The 26,036-nt window shown below is 42.5% G+C and overlaps 1 protein-coding gene across 1 annotated transcript in view; it reads left to right on the top strand.

Moving 5' to 3' along the window:
- Positions 1-23,257, top strand: part of Myc (bHLH transcription factor Myc) — a 62,257-nt gene extending 39,000 nt beyond the window's left edge. Inside the window, exon 3 of the mRNA XM_033468663.2 lies at positions 1,048-23,257. Within this exon, the coding sequence (XP_033324554.1) occupies positions 1,048-1,652 (605 nt within the window). The 3' untranslated portion in view covers positions 1,653-23,257. The remainder of the gene's footprint in view (positions 1-1,047) is intronic.
- The last annotated feature ends 2,779 nt before the right edge of the window (positions 23,258-26,036 follow it).

The raw sequence follows: 26,036 nt of genomic DNA, 5'->3' as shown, positions 1-26,036 counted from the left end.
CAAAGTTAAGACAGAGGCGTGCTTGTTCCGTCCAAACTAATTAGCGAGGTTTTACGGCCGGCCATGACAGCTAATAGCTTCTCACTAAAGTCGAAGGATTTTAACTCGTTCAACGAAAACCACACATTGGTAGTTTTTCTTTTCATTTGCCGGTACATACTTGCTTCTTTCGACGCTGTATCACTTCGAATGCTTACCCATCGCTCCGTCATTCGATTTTCTCGCAATAATTATACAGATCAATTTTCTCTGGAACTCGTGGATCTATGGGTCATGGTGTTCAACAGTCCCAGGTGTTAAACGGGTATTAAGCTTTTCATTAAAAGGTGAATCAAAATCTGTTTTAGATGAATAGCATTTGTTAATTTGTGTATTATATAAATTGACTTTATTAGAAATAGATTGTGGTTTATTTTTTCAGTCGACAAACCTACTGCTTGAAAGTGTTATATGGGGAGAGTTGTAATTGTCGGTGGATTTATTATATAAATTAATGGTTTTAAACGGTGTTTATTATGAAATTCTTTTACTCTAAATAGTTATCAGTTAAAATATTTCACGTTATACGATACTCTTGAGATTTCTTTAATAAACAACACTGTATTCGATACACTGAGCATTCTTCAATAAACAACATTTCATTTTATAGATTGTGTTCTCTTCAATAAACAATTTACTCACTGACCACATACAAGAAATGGTGTTCAGAAAAATCAGAAAAATACCTTTTCGCTTAAAAGTAAATGAAATCCACCAGAAAAACCCATTTATGTGCGAGTAATATATCTTAACATATTAAATGTGATTTTCATCGAAAATAAACAAAATGCAGAAATAAAAAGATTCTACAAAAATTGAATATGTCGATATAGATACAGAGTTAATTATTCTAACACAATGAAAATAAAAGAATAAGATTTTGAATACGTCTTATTCGATAAATGTAAAAAGTCAATTGCTCGAAACTGAACAGACTAAAATAATTAAAACTGTGCCCCGTGAAATGGCAGCAGCCATTAAACCTTGTCTCTGTTTCGCTCGTTGCAGAAGAGGAAGAGATCGACGTGGTGACGTTCGAGAAGCCCTGCAGACCGGCGGTTCTGCCGACGTACCCGAGCGCGGCGGACCAGCAGCACTTCCAGCTGACAGTGAACACGGCATTTAAGGAAAAGGTCCCGCGGCCGCGGGGACGTCCGCCGTCGAAGAGGACAGCGCAGCCGGACTACAAGCCAGTGAAACGTGCGCGTCACAGACCGTACCAAAGGAGAAACAAAGTTGGTCGATGTGTGACAGTCGCGCCGCCGCCACCGCCCCCACCGCCGCCGGTGAAGGTCCCAGTACCGAGCACTTCGAGAAGCTCGTCGGACGACGAGCTGGACACGGAGAAGAGGAGCTTGCACAACAACATGGAGCGTCAGAGGCGGATAGAGCTGCGGAACGCGTTCGAGGAGCTGCGAGTGCTGGTGCCGGCGGTTGAGTCGAAGGATAAGGCGCCGAAAGTCGCGATCCTCAGGCAAGCGGCCGTGTACTGTGATATGTTGAACGAGATCGGTCAGATCACCGTGTCGAAGGTGACCGAGCTGCGGAGGCGGCAGGAGAAGCTGCGAGCGAGGCTCAGTCAGCTGCGGAGGAGTCTCGCCATGACGCGTTGAGGAGAGACTCAGCTGGTCGTATCAGATCCCAGCCGACCAACTATCCCGTTCGGTACGTACGAATCTAATTATAAGAGAATCGGCAACGACGATACCACTCCGGCGTTCGGAGACGAGGTCTCTATAAGCGCGTAGGAGACCGTCTCCGGAGAAGGGCCTCGAGCGGACCGCATCGCATCACCGGGGACACGCACGTGTGCGATCGCGACCGACAGGAGAGAGATAGAGAAAGAGAGAGAGAGAGAGAGAGAGAAAGAGAGAGAGAGAGAGAGAGAGAGAGAGAAAGCGAGGGGGAGCGAGAGCGATCGCGGTTGTTCCGCGATTCACGCGAGTCGGCAGAGAATCGCGCGAGACGCGTCGTCATCCCGGCACACACGAAAACACAAAATAGAGACAGAGAGACAGACGCACGGCCGTCGTCGGGCAGCCGTGTCTCGAATCAACCACATTTTCTGGAGAACACACCACGGAGAGACCGAGAGTTTCTTTCACACGAAGAAGAAGAACCGGATTCTAACAATCGAGACACATCAAGCAGAGAACACACTAAAGAATTGGTGCCAAATATTAGAGGAGACCGAAGAGACCGACGTAGAGATTTCGAGATGATTTATATTTGTAAACGATTCGAGATGCAGGAAGCACGGAGAGAGAGAAAGAGAGAGAGAGAGAGTGTGTGTGTGTGTGCGTGTGCGTGTGTGTTTGGTTGGTTGGTTCGGTTGGGACGGGATGGGATCACGAGGTATTAGTAAGGACGCAAGACTGAGTTCAGCTTAGCATAGACGGGACGCACTGTCCGGACATTTCGATACTTCCCCTCGGGGATTTTGTTTTTCTTTGGACAAGCGTGCGCGGACGCGCGCGCGCTTGGTAGAATGCACACTGCGGAAGAAAACGAAGGAAGCGAGTACGTGGCCATGGCACACGTCAAATATATTATATAAAGTCAATTCTATTTTTATTATTCGAATTCCCGATCAGTGTCGTCTTATCGTGTAGATTATCGACTAAGACCGGTTTCGAGCAGCTGGGAACGCGGCGTCGTACATATTTTCAAGAAAATATATTACAAGGGAATGAAACGATATTCAAAGTATTTGAGATCGGAACGAGCACCTAATGAATCACTGTTGTTCGTCGTCTTTTCTTTTTTCTGTCCTCGTCGCTCGTTTCTGCGTCGATGGCGAAGACAGGCGCGTATTCGAGGAGGAGATCCGGGGAGCTCGTATAATTCGAGGAGCTAATTCGTCGCCAGGATTCGGGATGAACCTGAGCAAGAGCGGCCGCGTCGGCGACGTTGGATCGTTCGATTTCCGATTATTTTTGAATTTCGTTCGACGCGATAATAAATCATGCGCGCGGAGAAGTACCGGAATCTTATCGGAATTTATTCAGCGTTGGCAATCACCGATTCCCAACTGACTGGTCTTAGGGCGTATCTTACGGCTGAACCGGTCGTAGGTATAGCTTTCCTTTTGAAAAAGAAAAGCAGAAAAGCACACGCGCGAGCTACGACGATTCTTTTTCCAAAACTCGCTGCCCGGGGAAGAGTTTTCTTCGCGACGGCGAACCGCTGCGAAGAACTGGAAGAGTCGGTTGTGCTTCTGCACGACAGGTAGCTTGATTCTGATCGACGCGACCGCGAGCGACTTAACGTGCGAGTTTTGGCGATCGAATCGTCGGCGGATAGGATGCGCGCGGCGGTTGTCATTCACGGTAATTTCTCGTAATCCTCGCGGCTGTACACGGAATTTACCTTCGAGCTTCGATCGCCGACGAGGGAAAGACAAAATTCGTTCACTCCTCGGTCTGTACGATTGTGTAACTTAATTTCGGATCGAAGACGTCGAAGACACGCCGCGACGTCGCGTTTCACTATGCCATTATTCGCGCGAAAAGTGCGCAGAGGTTAAAGCCGACTGCGGCGACTGGGTAACCGCTCCGTTATCGAGTCGCGATTGTTCTACTCCTGAAATCGTTGTCCCCTAAATAGTAACTGTTTGCCGGTCGATTAATGATCGCTGTGCGATCTGGAAGTTCCAATATAATAGCGCCTTCAATGACATGATCCGATGCATCTGGTTGTGGCTGTATCCTGATGAGAGATTTGCGAGAGTAGGTGAACGAATGAGTCACGAGCCTGTAGATAGGAATAGTTTGCATTTAGCACACAGGGGCGAACACACACACACACACACACACACACTGGCTGACACACGCGAAATTTCGTTCGCGTACCTTGAACACCGGAGTTGTCCTTTTCCCGAACATTTTCCGCTGAGAGGACATATAGTGTAAATTACGAATCGATGTCGTCGGGTCTGTTCTCTTCCTGTCTTCTCTTCTTCTTCTTTTCCTCTTTTCCTCTTTTTTACCTTTCTAAACCGGCGGCGCCGCAACACGAACATAACCGACACGTGATACACCAGGTACTTTTTACAGTCCCTTTTTACGCCTCCGTTTCATTCCTGACCCTAGCTTTCTCGCGGTAAAAACGACTATGTTTCGCGATACTTCGACCAGGTGCAATAGGAAAATTTCGGACGAAACAGTCTCCGTAGCGGATCGCTAGCTTTTGTTACATTAATTATTGGAAACCGCAGCGATCGTATTGGGCCAGGGACCGTCTCTCGCCGATCTCATCATACCTTTCATACGGCCTAGATTTCGCCTAGACGAGTATCTGCTACTCGACTTCGGTTCAACTCATTGCGGTCCTATGTGTTTTCTCCATTTCGTTTCAGAATTTGCTATAACATCTGTGACTTAGCAAATGTACTTAGAACGAATGTTCTTACACGCATGAGGTCTTCGAGTGTGAAGTGCGTAGATTTTATAGTAACATTACAGAGTTAATTGTGCATTTCATACTTAACGACCACTGGTATAATTACAAGTATAATGGAAATCAGCGAGATAAGCGCGAAAATCTTGTCATAGGATAGGGCTGCAATGGGTTGACTGCATTTTCATAGTTCACACGGCTGCAATACTTACTCTATTTATTAAAAGTTCTAGTGAATGAAAGAAATACAGTTTTTATCGAGGATTATAGTGTATCGTCACTGCTAGAAATTGCTGCCGCCGAAAGCAAGAACCTAAGGCAGATCTTCGTGTCCACCGTTTTTCTATTTGCACAATTCCACTTCCGACTTGCGTCATTTCCCCACGAAACAAGGTCTGGGTGATGCTATCACGGCTCGCGGTTTTATAAACGACAATATCGAAGATGCGGATCGCGGATGATTTTGAAAGTCGATAAGAAATTGGCGAGATGGTCCGTAACCGATGCAATTGCTGAAACTGTCTCGAGAAGGGAATAGACGGAGCGCTCGCGGGAAGTTAGAGAGGGATTTGAACAATATTTTTACAAAGTTCGTTTTCGGGGAGACGTCGCGCTTTAACGAGGAGAATCTCGGTTGAGATAATACCGCGTTCACACGGAAAAAGTTCACTACGATTTATTTTTTAATTTCTTCGCCACGGTGCTCGTAAACGAAAACAGAGGAAAACAAAAAGGAAACAGAAAAGCGGCGACGTAGTTTTACACGTGAAGAGAAATGTCTCTGCGCGAGACCGATAGAGACACTCATCTACGCTTTTAAAATGTATATATATATATATATATATCTATATCTATATATATATATATATATAATAAATAGTGTACATATTATATGTACATATACCCGCATATAGGTTTATATCTGCATATACAAGACGCATACATAAATGATACAAACATATATACATATATATTAAAAATTATATACGGAGACGCGCGTGCGTGCGAGAGAGAATGCGACGATCGAGAAAGAGGCGAGAGAGTCGCGACGAAAATTAACGCTACTAAATATTGACATTAACATTAATATTATTAATATTATATTATTATTATTATTATTATGATTATCATTAATAATTCTTATTATCACCAATATAACTACTATTATTATTATATTATTATAAATATTGTTAAGAGTTTTAGTTACAAGTTTTTTTCTAGCATTTAGTTGCTAATATAATGATGATTCTTAATCATTTTATCATGGTGAACCAATCGTTTGAGTGTGAACGATTGGAGCGCGATTATTCACTAAGATTTCAAGAATCAATGATAGATGAGAGTATATTAGGATAGGGATTATATATATATATTATTATAAATATATACATATACGTATCTAAGTATACTAAATAACGAAATACGAACGAAATACGGACGCGTATGTAAATGAGACGAGAGGAACGAAATGATAAATGTGTTTCGTCGCGGCCGATCGCAAGAAATCCGTTTATCGGCGTCGAGTAATGGACGCGTGGCGAGTGCAGTGCCCTCGTGGGGGTGGGGGTGGGGGCATACGATGAAAAGAAAAGGCAAGATAATGTGTTCATTATATTTGTAGGTAACAGTATTCGTTTATATACATACTTTTTATGGTCTACCGAGCGCTAGAGAAATAAAGGGAGGTAGAAAACATGGAAATAGAGAAAAGGAAGGTGGAACCTTCCGGAAGATATAACATTTTCACACCGTAAAGCACACACGCGCGCGGAACACGTACACAAAATCTCGACACACCAGGAACTCTCACACGTAATCACTTAACTAAACGCATGGACACACTTGGTGCACGGCCCTGCGGAGAGGGCCGTTAGGGAAATACGCTCAACAATGGCGCGCGGGATTTATAGAGGAAGGGATCGGTAAAGTCGGATCGAGGATCGAAAACGTATGCACGTGCTTCCGGAAACAATGTTAATGTATTTCGTAGTTCGAGTGGTCGTTGATGCACGGCGGCAAATAAAAATACGCTATATAAATATATATAATATATATATATACATATATATATATATATATATATATATATATATATATATATATATATATGAATATATAATATATATATATATATGAATATATAATATATATATATACATACATACATACATACACACACGCATACAGAGACAGGACCGACTATAGACACAAACACACATACATACATACACACACACGAGTACAGGTTAATTAAAGACTTAATAGACGACACGATGACGAAACCTGAATCGCAACCCAAGTGCTTGAAATTTATATAGGTACATATATAATCGCAGCGCGTAATAATATGCAGTTCCGAACACGTTCCAGGGTGAATACGGTTCAAGACGGGGTAGGGGCGGGTTCAATCGCAGACACGTCAAGGAGTTCGTTTGCCGAGTAGCTTGAAAAGGCCCTTGTCGCGGATTTCGTTCTTTCTCTCTTTTTCAATCGGCCGATTAAATTCGGCCGCCTTTAATCGGCACAACAAAGACTCGCGGCTTTGCGGTCGATGCCCGTGTGCGAGACCGATGCACCGGAGAACGCACCGGGACGCCCGCCGGATACGGGGTAATCGTTCTAAAGCTTTAATAATTTCTTCTCGGTCAAGGTGGTGTTTCGAGCTACAAAGAATGATCCGCGTGTTCAATATTATAGCATCGGCCTTGCTACGCGCGCGACACAAATTCAACGTTCTTTCGAACCACGAACGCTTCAATCGATTTTTACAAGCAGAGATCCGTGACGAAGAACTTTGGGAGTAAAACGGCATCCACGTGTACCTGAATACAGTTTTCCGCTGGTAGAATGTTTTAGAGACCGGCAGGGGTTGCATAATATTGATTCACTGCCACTAGACTGCGCGTTTTTATGCTTTTATAGGAAATCCGAAACGGAGTTTAACGCGGTGTACTTGTTCCTCGGGCCCAGCTTTTTCCCGAATAAGATATGAAACTAAAGAGCTCGCAGTCGAAATATCACCTTGTTATCGTCGAACGAGCAGAAGCGTGTTCCTGATGCTTGTGGTCGGCAGTGCCGCGATCCCGGATCGCGCGAACTGCTTTCCGTAGTCTGGGAACAGGGAAGATCGAACGCAGCTCCGGGAGTTTATCGCGGAAAGTAAGCTCGGCACGTTTACTCGTCGGATGGAGTTTCGTTTTGACAGAGCGGTTTGATAGCGGTTCACCGATGGAGAACATCGAGTACTGAACGATACACAATTGCCTTACACATATTAACCACAGTAGAGTTTCGGCGTTCCGACGTCCGCGATTACCAGGTGCGTAGCTCCCGTTATATTTTTGACAGATTTTTTATACGTTAACCTCGCGGTCGCTAAAGGATATTAAGAAATAAACCGAAGATGAAACGGACGCTTCAACAACGATTCTGGGGAATCATTTACTCACGGTGGTAGAGCGGGAATGCGCGCGTACGTTTGAACGAAAGCACAGTAAACGAAACGAAAAGACTAAGATTTAAACGGGAGGACGATGAAAGAAAAGCAAGGTTTTTATAGATGAATACCGGGATTACCGGGCACGCCCCGTCGTCGGGCTGCCACACAGAACATTGTTCATATACTCAGGATAATAAGAGACGCCTTAATTTTTAATCTTGAATTCGGTCCCCGAGAATTACGGGAATAACCTCGCGTACAACGATTGTATTTATGTACATAGGCTATATAGATCGAGGGAAACAGAGGAACAGCTTATATACGGAACGTTGTTTCTCCTTCTCTCGGTATTAATGATAAAATTATATGGTGGAAAGAAAGGAAGAAGGAAGGAAGGAACGAAAGAAAGAAAAGAGATGATGTATCGGTTAGGTTTCGAAGTTCTTCCGCGTTTTAACGAAGATAAGGAATTCGTTAGTCGATGTGACGGAAAGAAACTCGACGATATATTATATGTATACTCACACACATATATATATATATATATATATACATATATATATATATACATATATACATATTTAATATACATACCTCGCAATAGATTTCGCCTTTTCGAAGACGGTAAACTTCCCTTTCACGCTAATGGATAGCAATTTTGTTCATTTAGCCGCTTCTTTTTCTTCACTTGCTCGCGTGTCCGACCTGTGAGTTCTCTGTATCGTGCCAAATCATGAGGGAAGGTCGACTGAGAGAAGAGAGGGACCCATAGTTACGGATTTAGTCGAGCGTTCATTCGTACCCGAACCTTGGTTCGATGATTTAGGATCGATTAGTCTGAAACTGCGACTCACTTTTATTTATCTCTAAACACACATACACACACATACACAGCGACGCACACTTACACGCAGACGTATGCATTTTTCTCGTACTCCATTTTGTTTTCCCTGTTGCCCCGGCCCTCTTTTCCTACTTCATTTCGTTTTTATTTTGTTTCTCCTTGAAAAATCGACTGGAAATTCTATGTCTCCTCTAGACAAAGACATTTCTTCGAGAAAATTGCTCAGATAGAGAGCATGCGCGCGCGCAAGAGAGAGAGAGAGAGAGAGAGAGAGAGAGAGAGAAAGAGAAAGAGGGCAAACCCTCGCAGATGGATCGTGGGAACGTACATATATAGATTTTTTTTGTTTTCTTCGTTTTCAATTGTTTTTGTGCCTTGGTCGTCTGGCCCGGCCCGTTCGCGTGACGCTTTTTACCCGGCGGATTCGAGTTCGGAACGGTAACCTGCTGCGTGCGCGTTATTTGAGGCTTCGGGGACGGAGAATTATTTCCCTCTGTTCCCGTTCTTATGTGTAAGGATGTGCATGTACCCGGGAGCGCACACGGAAACTATATTACATATACATATGCGCTATGTATACTAAAACGATAAAAAAATTAACAATAATGAAGAAGTAATATTAATGTTATACGCGACTTTGTAATTTTTATTCGACGAGAGAGAGAGAGAGAGAGAGAGAGAGAGAGAGAGAGCGCGAGAGAGAGCGAGAGTGAATGACAGAGATACATTGTGCGTGCATATAGTGACCAGGTTCATCGTTTCGGGCATTGGCGGAATGCTGCCGCGAAAACGAGAGGGAGTGAGAGGGAGAGAGAGATAGAGAGAGAAATGTTCGCGGGTTCAACAAACACACACAGGCACACACACACACAGGACACGATTCCTAATTAAACCGAGATTGGTCTGCGGATCATCTGGTGTATCGTAAATCGAATCAGGTCGTGCGAAAGAAAACACAGAAAAGCGAAATTTAAGAAAAGAAAAGAAAAAGAATTCGAAACGAGCGTCGTTTCGACGCTCAACACCTTCTCCAAAGTACCTGTTAGCTACATAGACATTAAAAGTTATAAGAAATAGTTACTGTATGGAACAGAGCAAGAGCGAGATAGATAGAGTGAGAGTGAGAGCAAGAGAGAGAGAGAGAGAGAGAGAGAGAGAGAGAGAGAGAGAGAGAGAGAGAGAGAGAAAGAGAAAGAGAAAGGAAGGAAATGTGAGTGAATGTGATAGATAGGGGGGAGGGTTGTGTGATGAAAATGATGTTGCGCGTTTGGATACAATTTACGTCGACTCGTAGCTTTAGTTTAGAAAAGGGCACGGCAATTACTATAATAAATGGAGATATCCTGTGCATGTCTTGAAGGCTGTTTATATTAAGCAGTATGTCGAGGATTGCCGTCCGTTACCATCCTGACGGGAGCCCAATGCGCCATTCAAATCTGGTATTACCCATCGATACCTGCGCGCCGTACTTAAGAAGTGAGTCCCACAGGGCGGAAGAAACCACCTAGAAGACGCTGTTGGGCAAAGCTGCAGAAATGTGTTCGCATACGGCCAACGAGACTGCTGCTATGCTCATCCTATTCTGGTGCTGGTCAACTCTCCCTGCTCGAGAGGCACTTCCCAAAGTCCTGGGTTTCTAATCGATCTCAATATGTTTATGTTTAGCATTTTATTGCCCCTCTCGCCAGCGAATAATGTACTGAGGGGTAAAACCATATAAACCTATTTAGAGGAATTTTGACAAATAGTTCATCGTTTTTTTTTACCATGTTCCCTATTTTGACGACTGGTCTTCTCTTCGCATCTTCCGATTTTTACGTAATGTACATCGACATATAGTGCTTCTCGACAGCGTAGACGTAACTCAGTAGCAATATTGTCATCACTAAAATGGTAATCAACGAATCCCTTAGCCTGCACTTATTGTGCCTTCGTGCCTGGACATTGACCTGGATCTTCGTGCCGGTACCAGCCATCATAAATTTGTATTTTCCTTCACACAGAAACGAGCCATGCTTTAGCGTAACCTTCGAACTCTTTAATGTTCTTCTAAGAACGTTAAACTCCCGCAGGGAGCAACCATTGGCCTATCCATTTTATACAAACCTGTTTCCATCTTGAGAATCTTCTGCACACCATGAGGGATGCTTGTCCTGAAGACCTAAGGACCCCTTTACCGAGGGAGCATTCGAAACATTTCTTGTACGTTAGTCTAGAAAATTTCCTTAGTTCAGTAAGGTAGTCGTCGCATGGTAAGATCCAACTTGGAAAGCAACAACGACAACTATATTCCCAACCACATCTTCTTCAAAGCACGATATTTCATTATAGCGAAGAGACCTGGAAATCACTGTGGTTCGGGTATAATACTACCCTCACAAGTCCAGTCCTCCTTGTTCGAGTCCTTGAGGCAGCCCCAACCGCGAATGCAGCCTGGTTCGATGGAGCATGCTCTTCCAGGACTTCGGGCCTTGCGACGGTTCTCATTACGTTCGTTTCGAATTTCCTACCACGCTGGGATTCTGCCTCCATTAGAGATGGCGGGACTCGTGTTTTCTCTTCTCCAACTTTCTCGACTCCCTCGCGACCCCATCCATCTGAACCGACATCTTCCTTGTTCGCTGAGGTACGTTCCCCACCCTCCCGTCGATCGATAGCGCGTCTATCTGGCGCCGTAGAGCTATAATTTGTGCTTTGGGGGACAGTTTGGGCACCGAACGTCCCCCTTTTGCTTCACCCTTGTGGAACACGTCAGGCCTGACGCCCAACTGACGGCCTAAATAATATTGTTGGAGGCCTGCAACTCTCTCTGGCCTCTGTCATCTTTGAATATGGCCTTACCATCTGAGAGTACTGGAAGGCGGTGAGGGTCAGGGATGTACCACTGGGAATGACCAGCGTTTGCAGGAAAATTAATTACGCAAGCAATGGGATGCGTGCGACGTGGCGCATCTTCCGCGTGAACATGATAATTGTGAACTACGATTGCGATGCGAATTATAATATTCTCCCGGTTCACGCGCCACGCCGCTGTGCAGGACACCCTGCGCATGTGTCACCACCCCACTCCTTGCATAGCTACTTTTTCTGCGAACGCTAGGAATGATCATTTTTTTAAGGACTTCATTCACTATCCGGACTAGTCCGACAATCTCTTGGTTGCGAGGATGGCTCCTATAAGTTAACCACCAGTTCGTGTCTCCAATTTGGTGTAAGTCTAACCTCATAATTACACTTTCAAACTGTACATCGTCCTTTCTATGACCGAACTGTGTATAAGCAACCATCCGTCCACGAGAAAGACACAGTATCATACATGTATCAGAACCAGGCCTGTCCGCGGAATGCAGAAACTCCCGCACTCGGTGTTTTCTAGGCGACGTCACGCGCCGCTATGTGTCCTAATTCCAGCAAGCGTGGTCTCCGTGCTCGGAATATTGGCGATCATTGCCCACGCCCACCCAAGCGTGTCGCAGACCACTTTTTTTCCGCGAACCTTTGCCTACCTGGGCGTCTGAAATGATCTTAGCCCAATATCTGTTAGTGGCAGGATCGTGAAGAGAGTAGGCTATATCATTGAGCTGCACGCTTCCACTATTCGAAACTGCGTCTGAGAAATCTGCCACGGATTACGTCGGCCTGGGCCTCTTCGTGTCGAAGTAGTCGAGCCCGGTGACAACAACGAGACTCTCCATGTTGTCCCAGTCATCGATTCTCACCATCTGGTATCGCTTAACAATCGATCGTGCGGTGCAGCTCTGGTCCAGCCCATTAAAAGTGGCACTTCCCCCATATCCCGGGTGGACATTTCAGTCAGATTTGGGTCAGATCTCGGTCCCATCGTACGTAGGACGGAAGTGCGAGCACCAAATGCCAAAGGATCCTGTTCATCGGCACAGTAAGCTTCTATCCTTTGATGTCAGATATCAGCTAACGTGGGGATCACCATTGTGTCCATGGGTTCATCCATATTGTAAACGGGTATACGAATGCTCCATGATTCATTACCACGTTGACCTGTCGAAGGTGCGTATCCTTCCAGGGTACGTTCCAGGTACGTTCCCTCCAATATTAATACTATTATTCGTCTTAGCGGATATGACGAAGGAAACAAGCCTATCCGAGAAATCAGGGAGGTTGACCAGACCCCGGAGTTCGCATAAACTGCTGCTCTCTCTGCCTCCGTCACCGTTAGCTGTTGTCCCCGTGACCCGGGCCAGGGGATATGTCAAAAATTGCATAATCTACATGTCCTTCCTTCGCCGTTTTCACTAATTGGCACTAACTTCACCTCGGGGTTATTTAAGTGCCATACCTCATCGTCGTCACCGTCGACCTGGAGAACACCTCCGTTACGGTCCGCGTACTCGAGTACGTCAGCACTGACGAATATCCCCTCATGACGCCAATTCTCGACTATCCTAGTACATACTTCTAATGTCTTTATCAGGTAAAGTTACACCAGCCCAGGCGTACTCAACTCCGCTTAGGTGGACAACCCTGATCCCACGCAGGACGTCATAAAGGTTGTCCACCTTGAGGGCCGAGCTTCTATAGTCGAATCTGCCAGCAGTGATGGCACTGTCGATTGTTGCAGCGGTTAGAGGTACATTTGACATGTAGACAAACGTATAAATAGCCTTAGCAGGGTTAATTGATCTGGGGACATCTGGCGAAGGGTTGGTCGCCTCGTTTATAATAGTGGGCTGCCGTCCCCGTTTCTACTAGAGAACTAGAGTTTTTACTATAACACTGTTATTATTACAGAAACGACTCGAGGCGTCGCTCGTGAGATTCGCTCGAAAATTGTCTGCACAAGAAAATATATATTGTTTTCGTTTTTATTACGATTATGGTGTCATTTTCCTTGGTTCCGCATTGTTGCTACGTTTTGGCGAATCTTGCGTCCCAGGCCTTCTCTTTAGTTATACTTTTTATTTTTTTGTAAATTTTTTGCGTGCACACGCGACGAATGTGTCTCCTTCACCCCCCCCCCCCACTACGCCCCTACCGCCCGTATTATAGTTGTGGACAAACGATTTTTTTTCCGAAATATATCACTGTCGAATATTTTTTGTTCTGTTTTATTTTCGATTTACGATGTGGCCGGCGACAGAATCAATGCACGTTTTTTGCCGATTAATTTGCAATGCATGCGTTAACAAACGATGCCACGAAAACGACAACTACACACGCGGTATGCGAAGTGTGTCTGTAAGAAATACTACAAGCATGATAACAAAAGAAAGAAAGAGGAGAAAGAGAGAGAGAGAGAGAGTGAAAAAGATCGAACGAATGCATGAACGATGGAAGAGTGAGACTGAAAGATTCAGAAACCGAGAGTTTTATACATGTACATAAATAAATATAGTTAGATATAAGAAACCGTGTACAGTTGTACCACACCTTTGATGCTAGTGTAGCTTGTAAGCGACAGAAATTAAGAGATGCGTAGCGGATCCGTTTTTTCAGGGGGTTGGGGAGTGGGATGGGATTCTTGACGAGAATACTTAATCGTAACATTAGGTTTTTTATTCAGAGCAAAACAATATTTTTTATTTATCCCTTTATTTTTATATGACGTTGCGACTGGAAAAGAAAATGAAAAATAAAAAGAAAACGTTTGTACGATGTAGCTGGAGATGATGGGAAGGGGCTGGCAGGGAGGAGAAGAGTGCGAAAGACCGTGTCGAAAGAGAACGCGAGAGTGACCGATCAGGAGAGCTTAATTAAGTGGATGAACGATAGGAAACCAGAATCAAACAACGAAAATGACGTACGAGGGAACACCGGAAATCCTTGCTCATCGATTTAAACGAACCTTTGAGATTTATTACAGAGATTCGAGACAACTGCGCATCACATTTCTCCTTGATTTTATTTCAAGACTGCGGGAACTGCCCTTAAAGCGGATCATACACTTTCTCAAATTTAATTCTTAAAACTTGCGAATTATTTTTTCCACGTCCGAAGCATCTTATAATTTTAGTAATCATGAAACAGAGAAGAACGCCTTTTAAAATCTTAATAACGCAAGTTAACAACGCTTTATTGTACCATTAAAGTTTTGAAACTTGCTTTCCTAACCCTTGTACTTCAGGGAGTTACACGCGGAAAGATGGAAGCGCGTACTTGACTTTACAGGTAGTTTTCTCGCCCGTAAAGTAAAATTAGGGCAAAGTAAAATACACCGTTGTTCCCGTCTCGAATAATTCTACAAGCCTACGAAGTTTCGTCTAAATTAGTGAGCGGGTTCATGGTGTTTTCTTCTTGGAGAGGAAGGGTAGCAGCAGAGTGCGGGAGAGGGCCGTGTTTAATCGCGATGGAAGTTGTAATGAAAAATGCAAGGGGAATAAATTCGGAGCCCCCGATACAGAACAGGTTTTTGAACTGCGATATTCACATGTTATACTATATTATATATTATATATTATATATAAATAGACCGACAGAATCTCTTATTTTTGCAAGAAAACCAGACACCTGAAAAATTAAAAAAAAGGGATACAGAAGAAAGAAAAGGAATATGTTGGAAGGTCGTTCGTCGGCGCTCGACGGAGAAGATGCTGAACGGTTTTAGAAACGAAATCTTTTCGTCCTGTCCTCCTCCGCTTGACTTTCAACGACGTTCTTTCATTTCGAAGTTTCAACGTTATTCCTCGCTGCTGTCGCTGTAGACAAACTTTCCGCTTTCAAATAGGCACGCGAAAGGAGGGAACAACTACGAGGACGTCGACATTCGTAAAATGTTTCTGCTTCATCCGAAGTTTGCATTTTTAGTTCAAACAATCCGAAAGGCACGTGTTCTTTGCATTATTTGATTAACCTGGAAATCTCGAGCAAGGGAGTTCGACGATTTGATGAAAGAGTTATTTCTAATAATTTAGTATTTTTATGGCGCGTTCATCGTACAGTGATGTCGACGTTTTTAAATCCCACTTGTATCAGAAGGTATTTGTTGATGTAAATATTTAAGTTTTTGATGATTGCACAGGTTAATGCCTGAAGAAATTGGCAGGCTTTAGGAACACATCTCGAATTTGTTTTCCTTACTGTTCCACCATTCTCTATAGCAATAGCTGCGAAAAAATTTTCTATAGGACTCATCTTCCAATATCGACTCCTGATAATGCTAGGTCAACTATATATTTACAGTTTTTATTTTTTCATTGTAAGATGAAGAAAAGTCTGCTTACGTGTCGCAAGAACTCCTTGGTGTAAGGGTGAGAAATAAATGATACCATGAGAATACAATACCGCTGTTGTTATACGTTAATTTCATTTAGATTACAAGCTCATGCGTGCAAGTCCTTCGTCAAGTTGACCCTCTTTCATTCATCGTATTGTCTCGTTAGGTTTATTAAACACATATAACTTGAAGTTTCGAAACTGCCAATAATCGTTCACATCATCCGTTTAAACGAAACCATTATGAAAGTATCCCAAAATGCTGCTACACTGCCTTCACCAGATTATTTGTTACGCCGTAATCTAGAAAGACGCCACATGGGAGAGAGAGCAAATAAAGACTTTATACACAGAAGACTTTAAGAAGTCTTTATACGATAAACCACAGTTTTGAGTCAACTTGCGTACACGTAGACTTATTGACTTCTTTCTTTAAAAAGAAATCTTTAATTTATTTTTCGTCAATTTCCTTCGCTTGTTTCACAACAGATTTAACTCAATAAGGACTGTAATAATGATTTGTAATAAACAATCCTCGCAGTTTTCTTTTTATCAGATCTAGGTTCCTTTCCATTTTTCATTCATCAATAAGAGGTACGATTTTATTTATTAAAACATTTCTTTAATGAATAGTTGACCTGTGCAAAATAGGAAGGCGTTCGTTCGTTGACAGAAGGCTACTGCTGAGTCAAAAATTAGTAAATTAGCGATTGAACGTATAAACGATATCGTTGCAGGACTGTTCAAATTTGTCTAATGCTAAGATCTCAGTGGAAGTTAAAGATATGTAACAGCACGCATATTTAAACAAAATTGTTCGCTTCTTAGAAGATCAGTGTGTTAAACAGTGAGTACTGTAGACACGACCGTCCGCATCGAAGGCATAGCAAATTTATTCGATTTGAGGAAAATTCGCTGTAGTAACCTAGGGGAATAATACGTGACGCCCGCGATGATTCCGACGGCTCTTGTGGTCAGGATGAGAGGTCTAGCCCGGGTTTGCTGTGTCAGCGCTGTTTCTGTCAGCTGCTTCTCAAGAATTGCGTCTGCGTCATTGAATATCCCAAGTTTCCGCTGTGCAGCATCCGTCGCTCTTTCTAATCGCCTCGTATTTGCATGCTGCTTTCCGTTTCGATGCTCTTTCTTCCTTCGTTGTTAGGCATCTTCTTAGAATGCAGCAGGTAGATCGGAATTACTGAATACAGTACAACAAATACACATTTTCATGGCAGCTACGCTCTGAAGCTAGCTATCTCATCACGTGATCGGTCCTTTCTTTAGAAGGCTCCTCTTTAAAAAGGGAACATCTGTTTAGTAGAGTAGGCACCCTGAGAAAAATTGGTCTAGCTGTCAGTCAATGACATAACCAACTCCCGTAACAATCGGTGACTATGTTCCGCTAGGGTTGGAAAAGTGCTTTTCCTTAAAACTATTTCCAGTTTCAACCGCCTGTCGCCATCTTTGCATTGCCTTGGCCAAGGACTCGGCCGTCATAGGGACCGAACCCGTATAGCTCAACACCTAATAACAGAACTCTTTCCAAGAAAGTGTGACCTGCTCCCTTCAATAGTTCAATTTTTCAATATCGATACGACATGGGATGTTATCTTCCAATACTCCAACACGTAACCTCTACATTGAACGGTGGTTCCAAATCTCGCGAAAACGTGGTTCATACTCTTAAGCATGAATTTTTGCATACGCTTATTTTAGTCGTTGTTTAGGATACTTTGATTCTTGAATCTGAGTTCTCTGAAATTTTAAGAAAAGATTCACGATCTGCGATTATGAGAACCTTCAACCATAAATATTACATTAAATCCAGGGATCGTCTTTATATTTTGTTCACGTTTTCCGGATTTCGAGGCATTGTGTATCAGAAGGATCCTGCGGTTGAGTCAACCCTCCGTGAACTCGTATTCCAAACGTCATCCAGGGCTGCTGCGTCCGCAAACCAGCTTAGCCCCTATCTTAATCACTAATCCCTCCATTTTTGCTCCCCCAATATCCTCCGGGAATACGCAGGTCATTTTCCCTTAGTTTAGCTCCCTAGACCCTTCCAGCTAGCGCTAATTCTTCCGCGGTCCCTCCAATATATCTGAAGGCACCAGCTGATCGTGCCGAGCGGCACGAGTGCCCTCGATAACTTCGGCATTGTGGGCGTCTGTTCTCTAAGTCACTTTCTTTCATGCCCTCCAAGCCATTTTTTCCTCCTCCAGTAGTCTCTCGAGCTCCAGTATGCGGGCTGCGCGAGCCACGTTGGGCGTCGCTTCCCTTTTTTTCCGGAAGGAACTCGAACTCGCATCATTGTATCGATATCTATCCCGGTTTCACGTTCAAGCACATGACAACCTGCTTTTCCTTGTCCTGGCGCAGGACAGTATCTTCACTGAAATTACCTGCACACCTTGTGGCGTTTCTTTGCACCGTCAAGGTCGTCGGTGTCCTTGCTTAGATTGGGGCTGTACTTGTTCACACCAATCGATAGTTCTCGTTGGTAAGAGCTTCAGTGTGTACATCATTATGTATGTACATCTTCGTCATCATTTTATCTTGCTCCGGCACCTTTTTCTTCGCTTCTCCTCTTTGTACCTACTCTGCCTAACGAGTGGACTACCGGTTTTTATGGATAAGTAGATATGTCAAATGTACAATAGTTAACACTTTAGAAGAATTTAAAGACATTGTTTGCAACTTGTTAACATTGATACACGAAGAGTTCTGTGCAACACTCGCTTCTTACAACAAATTCAGACCATTTTCATTTCGCATAAAGATCCATAGTCTACTAATGAGACAGCTAACTGACCTACTATTCATATGTCGCACCTATATTCAATATTCAGTGAATTTACTTCATTCGGTGTTTACGATCGACCGCCGGGGATTCGATGTCCATTAGCACTCGCGCAACACCAACTCCGATATCCTGGATAACTTCTCTCCATTGTATTCCCGTCAGGGTGCAATCCCTGATAATCCCTTCCGCTATCTTGTGCTAGGATTCTACAACAGGTGCATCGTGGGATGAGCGCCAGACTCCAGGAGTTCATCTCCACCCAGTTCACACCTTTGCGAAACAGTCGGCTACATAGACGCTGAAACCCGTTGTCAATGATGTAAATTATCCTTGATCGCGCGATCAATGGCGGCATCGCAGTCGTGTTCCAGTGTTCACATCCTTCGAGAGATTGCCTCGGCGGTCCTTCGAGAGTATCCTAATAAACAGCTAATTAGTAACGCCTCCTTGATATGGCTTTCGGACGGCGCTAATTAACGTAGCATCGCGATTGCGTGCTGGTAAGCTGAAAACGGCATTTCACGTTGCAGCGACATCGAGTGGTAACAAGTACAGTCGACCAGTATTCCTCGGGGAATCTTGATCTTCCTCAAATTGTTCACCGGAGTTACAATTCTTCCCCGAAAGTTTTGTGACTGTTTAATGGCTCAGATCAGACATTGGTACCGTAATACCTTGATCTTCTGTGTTAGGTTGAACAGTTCATTCGCGAACATGAAGTTGATTTAGTTTATCTGTACGGTCGAGTCGAAAGAGATTCCCTGTTTCGTTAGTCCAAGACTTGGAAGTTCAGTTCGATGCTCTGGCATCCTGCTGTTGTTGATCGTCGCTAGACGTTTTCTGCACGATTATTTTGTACTTATCTCGACTTCTTGACTGCAGATACGGCGGGCAAACTTATATAAAATGTAACGGAGGTGACAGAGATTGATCTGCTGCTACTGTTGTGTAACAAATATTGAATGTAAGCTAGGTTCGCATCGCGAAGAAAGCTTCTCGTTTGGAGCAAGACAACGTTGATGCTTCCACTACGTTTTAGCATTTCTCTGATCCTGCGCAATGTTCGAATGCTAACAGGAATATGCTACCATTCACTAGCGTGACGAAAATTCATATTCTCGCAGAACAATTCCAGACGTTGAAGTACAGTTTTTCTGTGCCGCATTTGTAACGCTAGCTGCGTTTGCCCATAAAATATTTACATCTTCAAATGTCTTTAAAGCCTTCGGCTTATGAGCAGGTAACACGTGTCTTTCGGGTTTGTTCCACTAAAAAACATTCGCAGATACAGTATATTCTCCCCAATTGACGCTCAGCTTGGAAACAAAAGTGGACAATCTGGGAAGAGGAGTTTCGATTGTTCGAGCCTTGCGGCTCGTTTTTATAGTCGCCGATTGTCAACAGCTATAAAAACGAGCTGCAGGACTCGATTAATCGTACCTCCTCTTTCCAAATTGTCCAGTTTTGTGTACAATCTGAGCGTCACAATTGGGGAGAATGTACTGTGCTCACTTCGATAGCGTCTCCGGTTGATCATTTTACGGCCGGTACGGGATCGTAATTTGATCTCGAGGTAGACCGACGACACGAGCTTCCCACATAACAACTATATGACAACCGTAGAATATAGAAAACGAGCGAGCCTAGGTTCCGATCGAAAAGAAAACACGCTTCTGAAGAAAACGCTTAGAAAGAAAAGATCGTTTGACGGCAAATGTATTTTGAACAGGATTCAATACCGCAACAGATAAACGGGGTGGGGCGTGGGGGGCGGGATGGTGATCGTAGTACTTGCTGCTATACCTACTAATCTTATTATCAAGTATCGAGCAATACTATTGAATAATTGAAAATTAACGATAATAACGGTTTTATTATTCACTTGTGTATTCGAACGTAATAATATTTAATATGTAATATTATATAATATATTATATTATACGATCCTGCAAATACGTAATGTGTATAGGAGAGCGTAACTTACGTAGGATAATAGCGGAGAAGGAAACGAAACAGTAAGTTGTTCTTCGAACGATATTGTATGTATAACTTGAAATCAGCGTTCAATACAAACGATTCTTTGTACAATTATCTCGCACGTCCCGACTCTTTCAATGCTCGCACACGACTCCAACCCTGTTTCTCTCGTTACCATGCACATTTATCATTCACCGGATCGGATGCATGCCTCGCATTCGATTCTTCCCGCGTCGCGTTCGCACCTTTGCTCGATTCACACCTGTGCATACTTCATTTCCTACAGATCGGCCATCCTGCTCGCATTGTCCAAGATCGTCGACACTTACACCGGTTTCCTATCAAAATCGACACACCTCGACGATCGCTTCGTTTCGCAAATCATGATTCGCGCGTTGCTCTTCGAACGGTGCAGGCCAGAGGTGACGATGGAAAACGCTGTGATGACAGTTGCGATGATCGCCTTCCGTTTTCGATCGCATCAATTAGACATTGTTCTTTTCCATAATCGCTTACACACCAGCTAGCACAATGCTCTAGTTCTAGAGTCGTCTGTAATCTAGAAAGTCGTAAGCTAAGAAGTCGATTACGTTTTTTTTTTTTTGTAATTTGGAAGAATTTCATCGATATAATAGTTTATCTTTTTTGTTTAGGAAAGCATTGTTTTCGTCTTTGTTTTCAACGCGTTTCAACGCGTTTTAACGTGTTTCTTTTTCTAACTGGATCGAGGTGAAAACACATTAAACCATTGTCAGAAATTTAAAAAATTGATTTTCCTATTTTATAATATTCGATTATGGAAATTACAGATCAAATTTCGTTTAAAAAATTCGATACTTTTAATTTATTAACATTGTTACTAAATATAAATCAAATTATTGCAAGGGCACAGTAATTGACACGCTCACCCTAGATCCGGTTAGTTTGATTCGGTCGGATAACCGCACGCGAAACAAATCGGAAGGCGATTACGATCGTGATCTTCGCTAATTATGCATCCTCTATCATTCGAGATGCCTGGCCAAACTCCGGACAACATGATGCATCGTAGCAAGATGATCTCGCTTTGCCCGGTCACGTCGGCCAGATGAATTCTTTTCTCAAACGATGTTGTTCGTAGTTGTTAACGTAACACGACGCGCAACTGTCCAACCAGATGTATAATCGTTCCGAGTCGTGACGTTGACAGTCCGACCCATTCTCGGTCGAATCTTTCTCAACAACTTCGACTGGTAACCTGTAGGTTTGCAACATCAACGGCCAGCCGCGTCAAAGCAGGTCTGGTTATCGAATCGACGTTGTCGACAGACACCGTTCCGATTTCTGTTATTAAATTATTCACGACAGAACGATACTTTTCTTCGAGTAAGCTCACTTTTCGCATTGCAAACGTGTAATCGTTATCCAATAATATAATATATTATCGATAATATTGATATTAATTATTAACGATTGAATAATCGTCCGCGACGATAGCTGGCTTTCAGTTCGTAATTTACGATTGGCCGATCTCTCGGATGTCGGATGAAGTACGTGTGCCCTGTTTTTTTTTTTTTTGACAAGTTCGCCGAGGGTAACGCGACGGACGTTTAATAAGGACAGGCAAGGGGATGAAAAGCGTGAACGATCGCGGGAACCTAAAGAGTCATCTCCGCACGATAATAATGCAACATTCACATTGGAACCATACACGCACGTTAATAAGGAAACGAAGAGACTATACATAGCGAAACGCATCGGTGAATCGGGAAGAAACGCGTTCACGGATCTTCGAAGACGCGCGTACATCTGCACGCTCGTTCGTGCAGGTGCACGCGCTCGTACACACGAAATATATAATACTATAGATAGAAATGAATAAATAAGAAAAGTAATATTTATACCAGAAGTTAATGATACTATTAGAAATAATATTTATATCTCTATATTTACTCTATATTTGCCTATTAAGCGCATAACGACCTAACCCTCGCCGGATCCCTAAGGATGGACGGGTGGATGCACTGTAGAAGGGAAAGAGAACGCGTGCATGCGAGTGTTGCGTACGTGTGCGACGAAGATGAGAGAAGATAAGCATTTGTTGACGCTAAATGTGCGGATACGAAACGGAATGAGAGCGAAAGTGCGAGAGAGTGCATGGGGCAAGTGAAATGTTGTATGTACTTAAATTTTCAATGCGAAGTCGTCCGCGCACCCACGTACCGCATCAAAAGAGTTTTATTCTTTTCGTTTTCAATTCGTCGACGACGCCGTTGTAAATCTGCTTATTCCCGCTTCGGCCGTTTGCTTTTCTCGGTGCGTCGGTGGCGGACCACACTTTCGGTTAAGGCGACGATTCGCGCTCGGATAGGTAAGCTTTAATAATCAAGTTTTAAACGGCGATGTAAATCAAGAGTGACGCGCATACTACGTTTTTCTTTTTGTTAGTGGTACACACGGCGGAAGATTAGCGAAACGAGAGAGTCTTCTACGTTTCAATTCTTTTTTTCAGGAGAAAGGGTCAGACAGTTCCTTGACGTTTATATTTCGAATTATCTTATTATACAAATAAAGCTATTATCATTTACCTGAATCGACGGTTTCTTTTCACCTTTGTTCTTTCCTGCGACTCCCCCCGAGCTGTCCATCCTTAACCATTCCCATAATACATCATTCATTTAACCCCTAACCGGATTGCCAATTACTCAACAGTTATTGTTTCAGTAAATATTGGTGTGTTTCGAAATTAGTCAGTGCAAATACGTTGAAACATTGCAAACTTGTTGAGTCAATAGAGGATTAACACAATCCTCCGGATTACGGTGAGACCACCATAATTCGGATAAGGTTTAATTGGAACTAAAACGTTTTACCATACGTATTGCAAAAGACCTGGCAACATTCAGTTTGTTCAATATATTACGGTAATTATAATATTACAATATATTTCAATAATTAGAATATATAGAATACACATTACAATCGAGAATATCCTGTAAGTTGCACATTGTAAGAGATCAGCAGTTTATTAGTTTAATCAATTATGATTTCATGAAACATTTTTATTCGTGCCTGTTGGTTAATTACGAACGATATCACCGCGCTATAATATAATATAAAGTTAACCATAATGTCATATTGTTTGAAGAGACAGACTAAAATAGTGTACAGTTTCATCATTTTTTTGCAATTACTATCAGTACTTTTTTAAATAAATATGCTGAAATTACTTATTTTCATGAAGCTTCTATTATGCTGATTCCATAATATTTATTTTTTAAGAACGTTCCGCAACATATTTTTCGAAAGAACGCATAAACAGAAATTTATTAGAAACAATAATTTTAACCGATTTATGTTGATTTTATAATACTCATTTATTATCTCTTAATACACCTTCAATATTAATCATTTTTACAATTTCATTTGAATTTATTACAAATTTTATTCGTCCCTGCACTTCAACAATCCGATTATCTGCAAATATATGAGCTGGATATCTTTTATAATTTCTTTTAGTCAACAATAATTTCTTCAATTCCTATTTTGCTATGAATTAATGTACAAGATTTATTAATTATTCTCCATTTAGCAGTTTCAATTGTTCGATCTTATGTATTTGTAATTCTAAGATTATCTCATTATAATGAAGCGTATTAATCATGACAACTTCAATTATCTTTTTCATTTAGTAACTCTTAATCTTTGACCAATAATTTTATTTTTTAATACCATAAATTTATTACTAAGAACAATTCTTTGATTTTATTTTTCAAATACATATATATCAAAATTGAGAGTTTCGTTACGTCAAAATCGAGAGTCGTCGAAGATTGAGGTACTACGAACTGAAATTGCCGGAAGCAATGGCGTTCTGAAGGGGCAACGGAATAGAGAAAAAATAAATATAATCAAATTTCAGCCATCCGTATCATTTCACTCGTATCGTGTATCATGTTATGGCGATTAACGGTACGATCGACCACCGGCACCGGTTTTACGAGCCTTTATTTCGCTCGTTGAATTAATTCGCCGCCATAAAGAGCAAGATAATGGCCAGCTGGATGCATCCGAAACTGCGGGCCCTGGAGAAGGTAAGCCAAGGCAGAAGTTTAACGAGAGAGCCACCATGGATGCGGCGTTATGTGCCCCGAATCGACGAAAACTAACGATTCTGTCGTTCAGATACGCTCTCTTTCACCCTTTCTGCCTTTCTTTTTGGACTGCACTTCGCTTATCTTCGTCTCTTACCACTCTCCTTCTACCTGCCATTCACTTCTTCCGCCATTTTTTTTCTTTTCCTCCGACATTTTCTCCCTCCTTTCTTCTCCCCTCGTACCCAACACTCCGCGTTCCTTTTTCTCTTCGTTTCCTCACTTCATCCTCCCTTCCTCTGCCCAACACTCGGTTTTTCAAGTGTACCCCTTTCATTTTGCACTGTTATTCTTTTACTCTTTTCCATCTTCTTGAAGATCGATGCCTTCGCTTCTTCAGGTGTTCCACTTGTTTGCGGTGTTATCCTCAAATGTTTTCGTTCTTCTTGAATATAAGATCCCTTCTTCTCTCTCTTCACTCGCTCGTTTCCTCAATTTCTGTTTTCTTTTACTAGCTACTACTATCATCTTCTATTCAATTCTTTCCGATGCGGAAGATTGAAATGAACACGCATTGAAATGGTCATTGCAAACAGAGTTGGACATTGTTCGAATAACTTTGTATCAATATGATTATTCGACTGAATAAATAATTTAATAATTTAATTCGCGAATAATCTTTTTGTGCATAAGTTACCATTACCTTATTCGTGAATAAATTATTCATGAATAGATCAGTCGCGAATTATATTATTCGAGTAACTTTTTATTTAGATAATTAGTTGAATGAATGAATATTAATAATGTTATTCGCGAATAGTTTCTTTGCGGATAAGTTGTATTATCTTATTCGTTAATAATGATATTAAGATTGGTTGCAGTCTGATGTCAGTTCCAAGTTTTTAAAAAATTATTAGGACATCTGTAATCGTAGAGGAAAATTGATTGTTACATAAAATCGATCTGAAAGAAAAATGTTTCTTTATCCGACTTCTTTCTCTTTTCCTTTATTGCGACATTTTCTTCTTCTTTACAACTGCATCAATTCCAACAGCTTCTCTTTTCTTTCGTTTGCATTTCCTCTTCTCCTCTTTTCCTCTACACCATTCATTTCCTCAGATCCTCTCCCTTTCCCTATTATGTCACCTTCTTTCTCCTTTCACTTTCCTTTCGTTCCTTTCTTCACTTCCTTGCTACTATTTCCTCTTTTCCAACTCGATCGCTCTGTTCTCTTTCTTCGTCGCATCGTTAGTCTTTCCTTCTCTCTCTCTCCCTCTC

The sequence above is a fragment of the Megalopta genalis genome, chromosome 2 (genome assembly GCF_051020955.1).
Source record: "Megalopta genalis isolate 19385.01 chromosome 2, iyMegGena1_principal, whole genome shotgun sequence".
In the NCBI taxonomy this organism is placed as follows: Eukaryota; Metazoa; Arthropoda; class Insecta; order Hymenoptera; family Halictidae; genus Megalopta; species Megalopta genalis.
The sequence above is the reverse complement of the archived record's forward strand: the minus strand, read 5'-3'. Positions and strand labels throughout refer to the sequence as shown.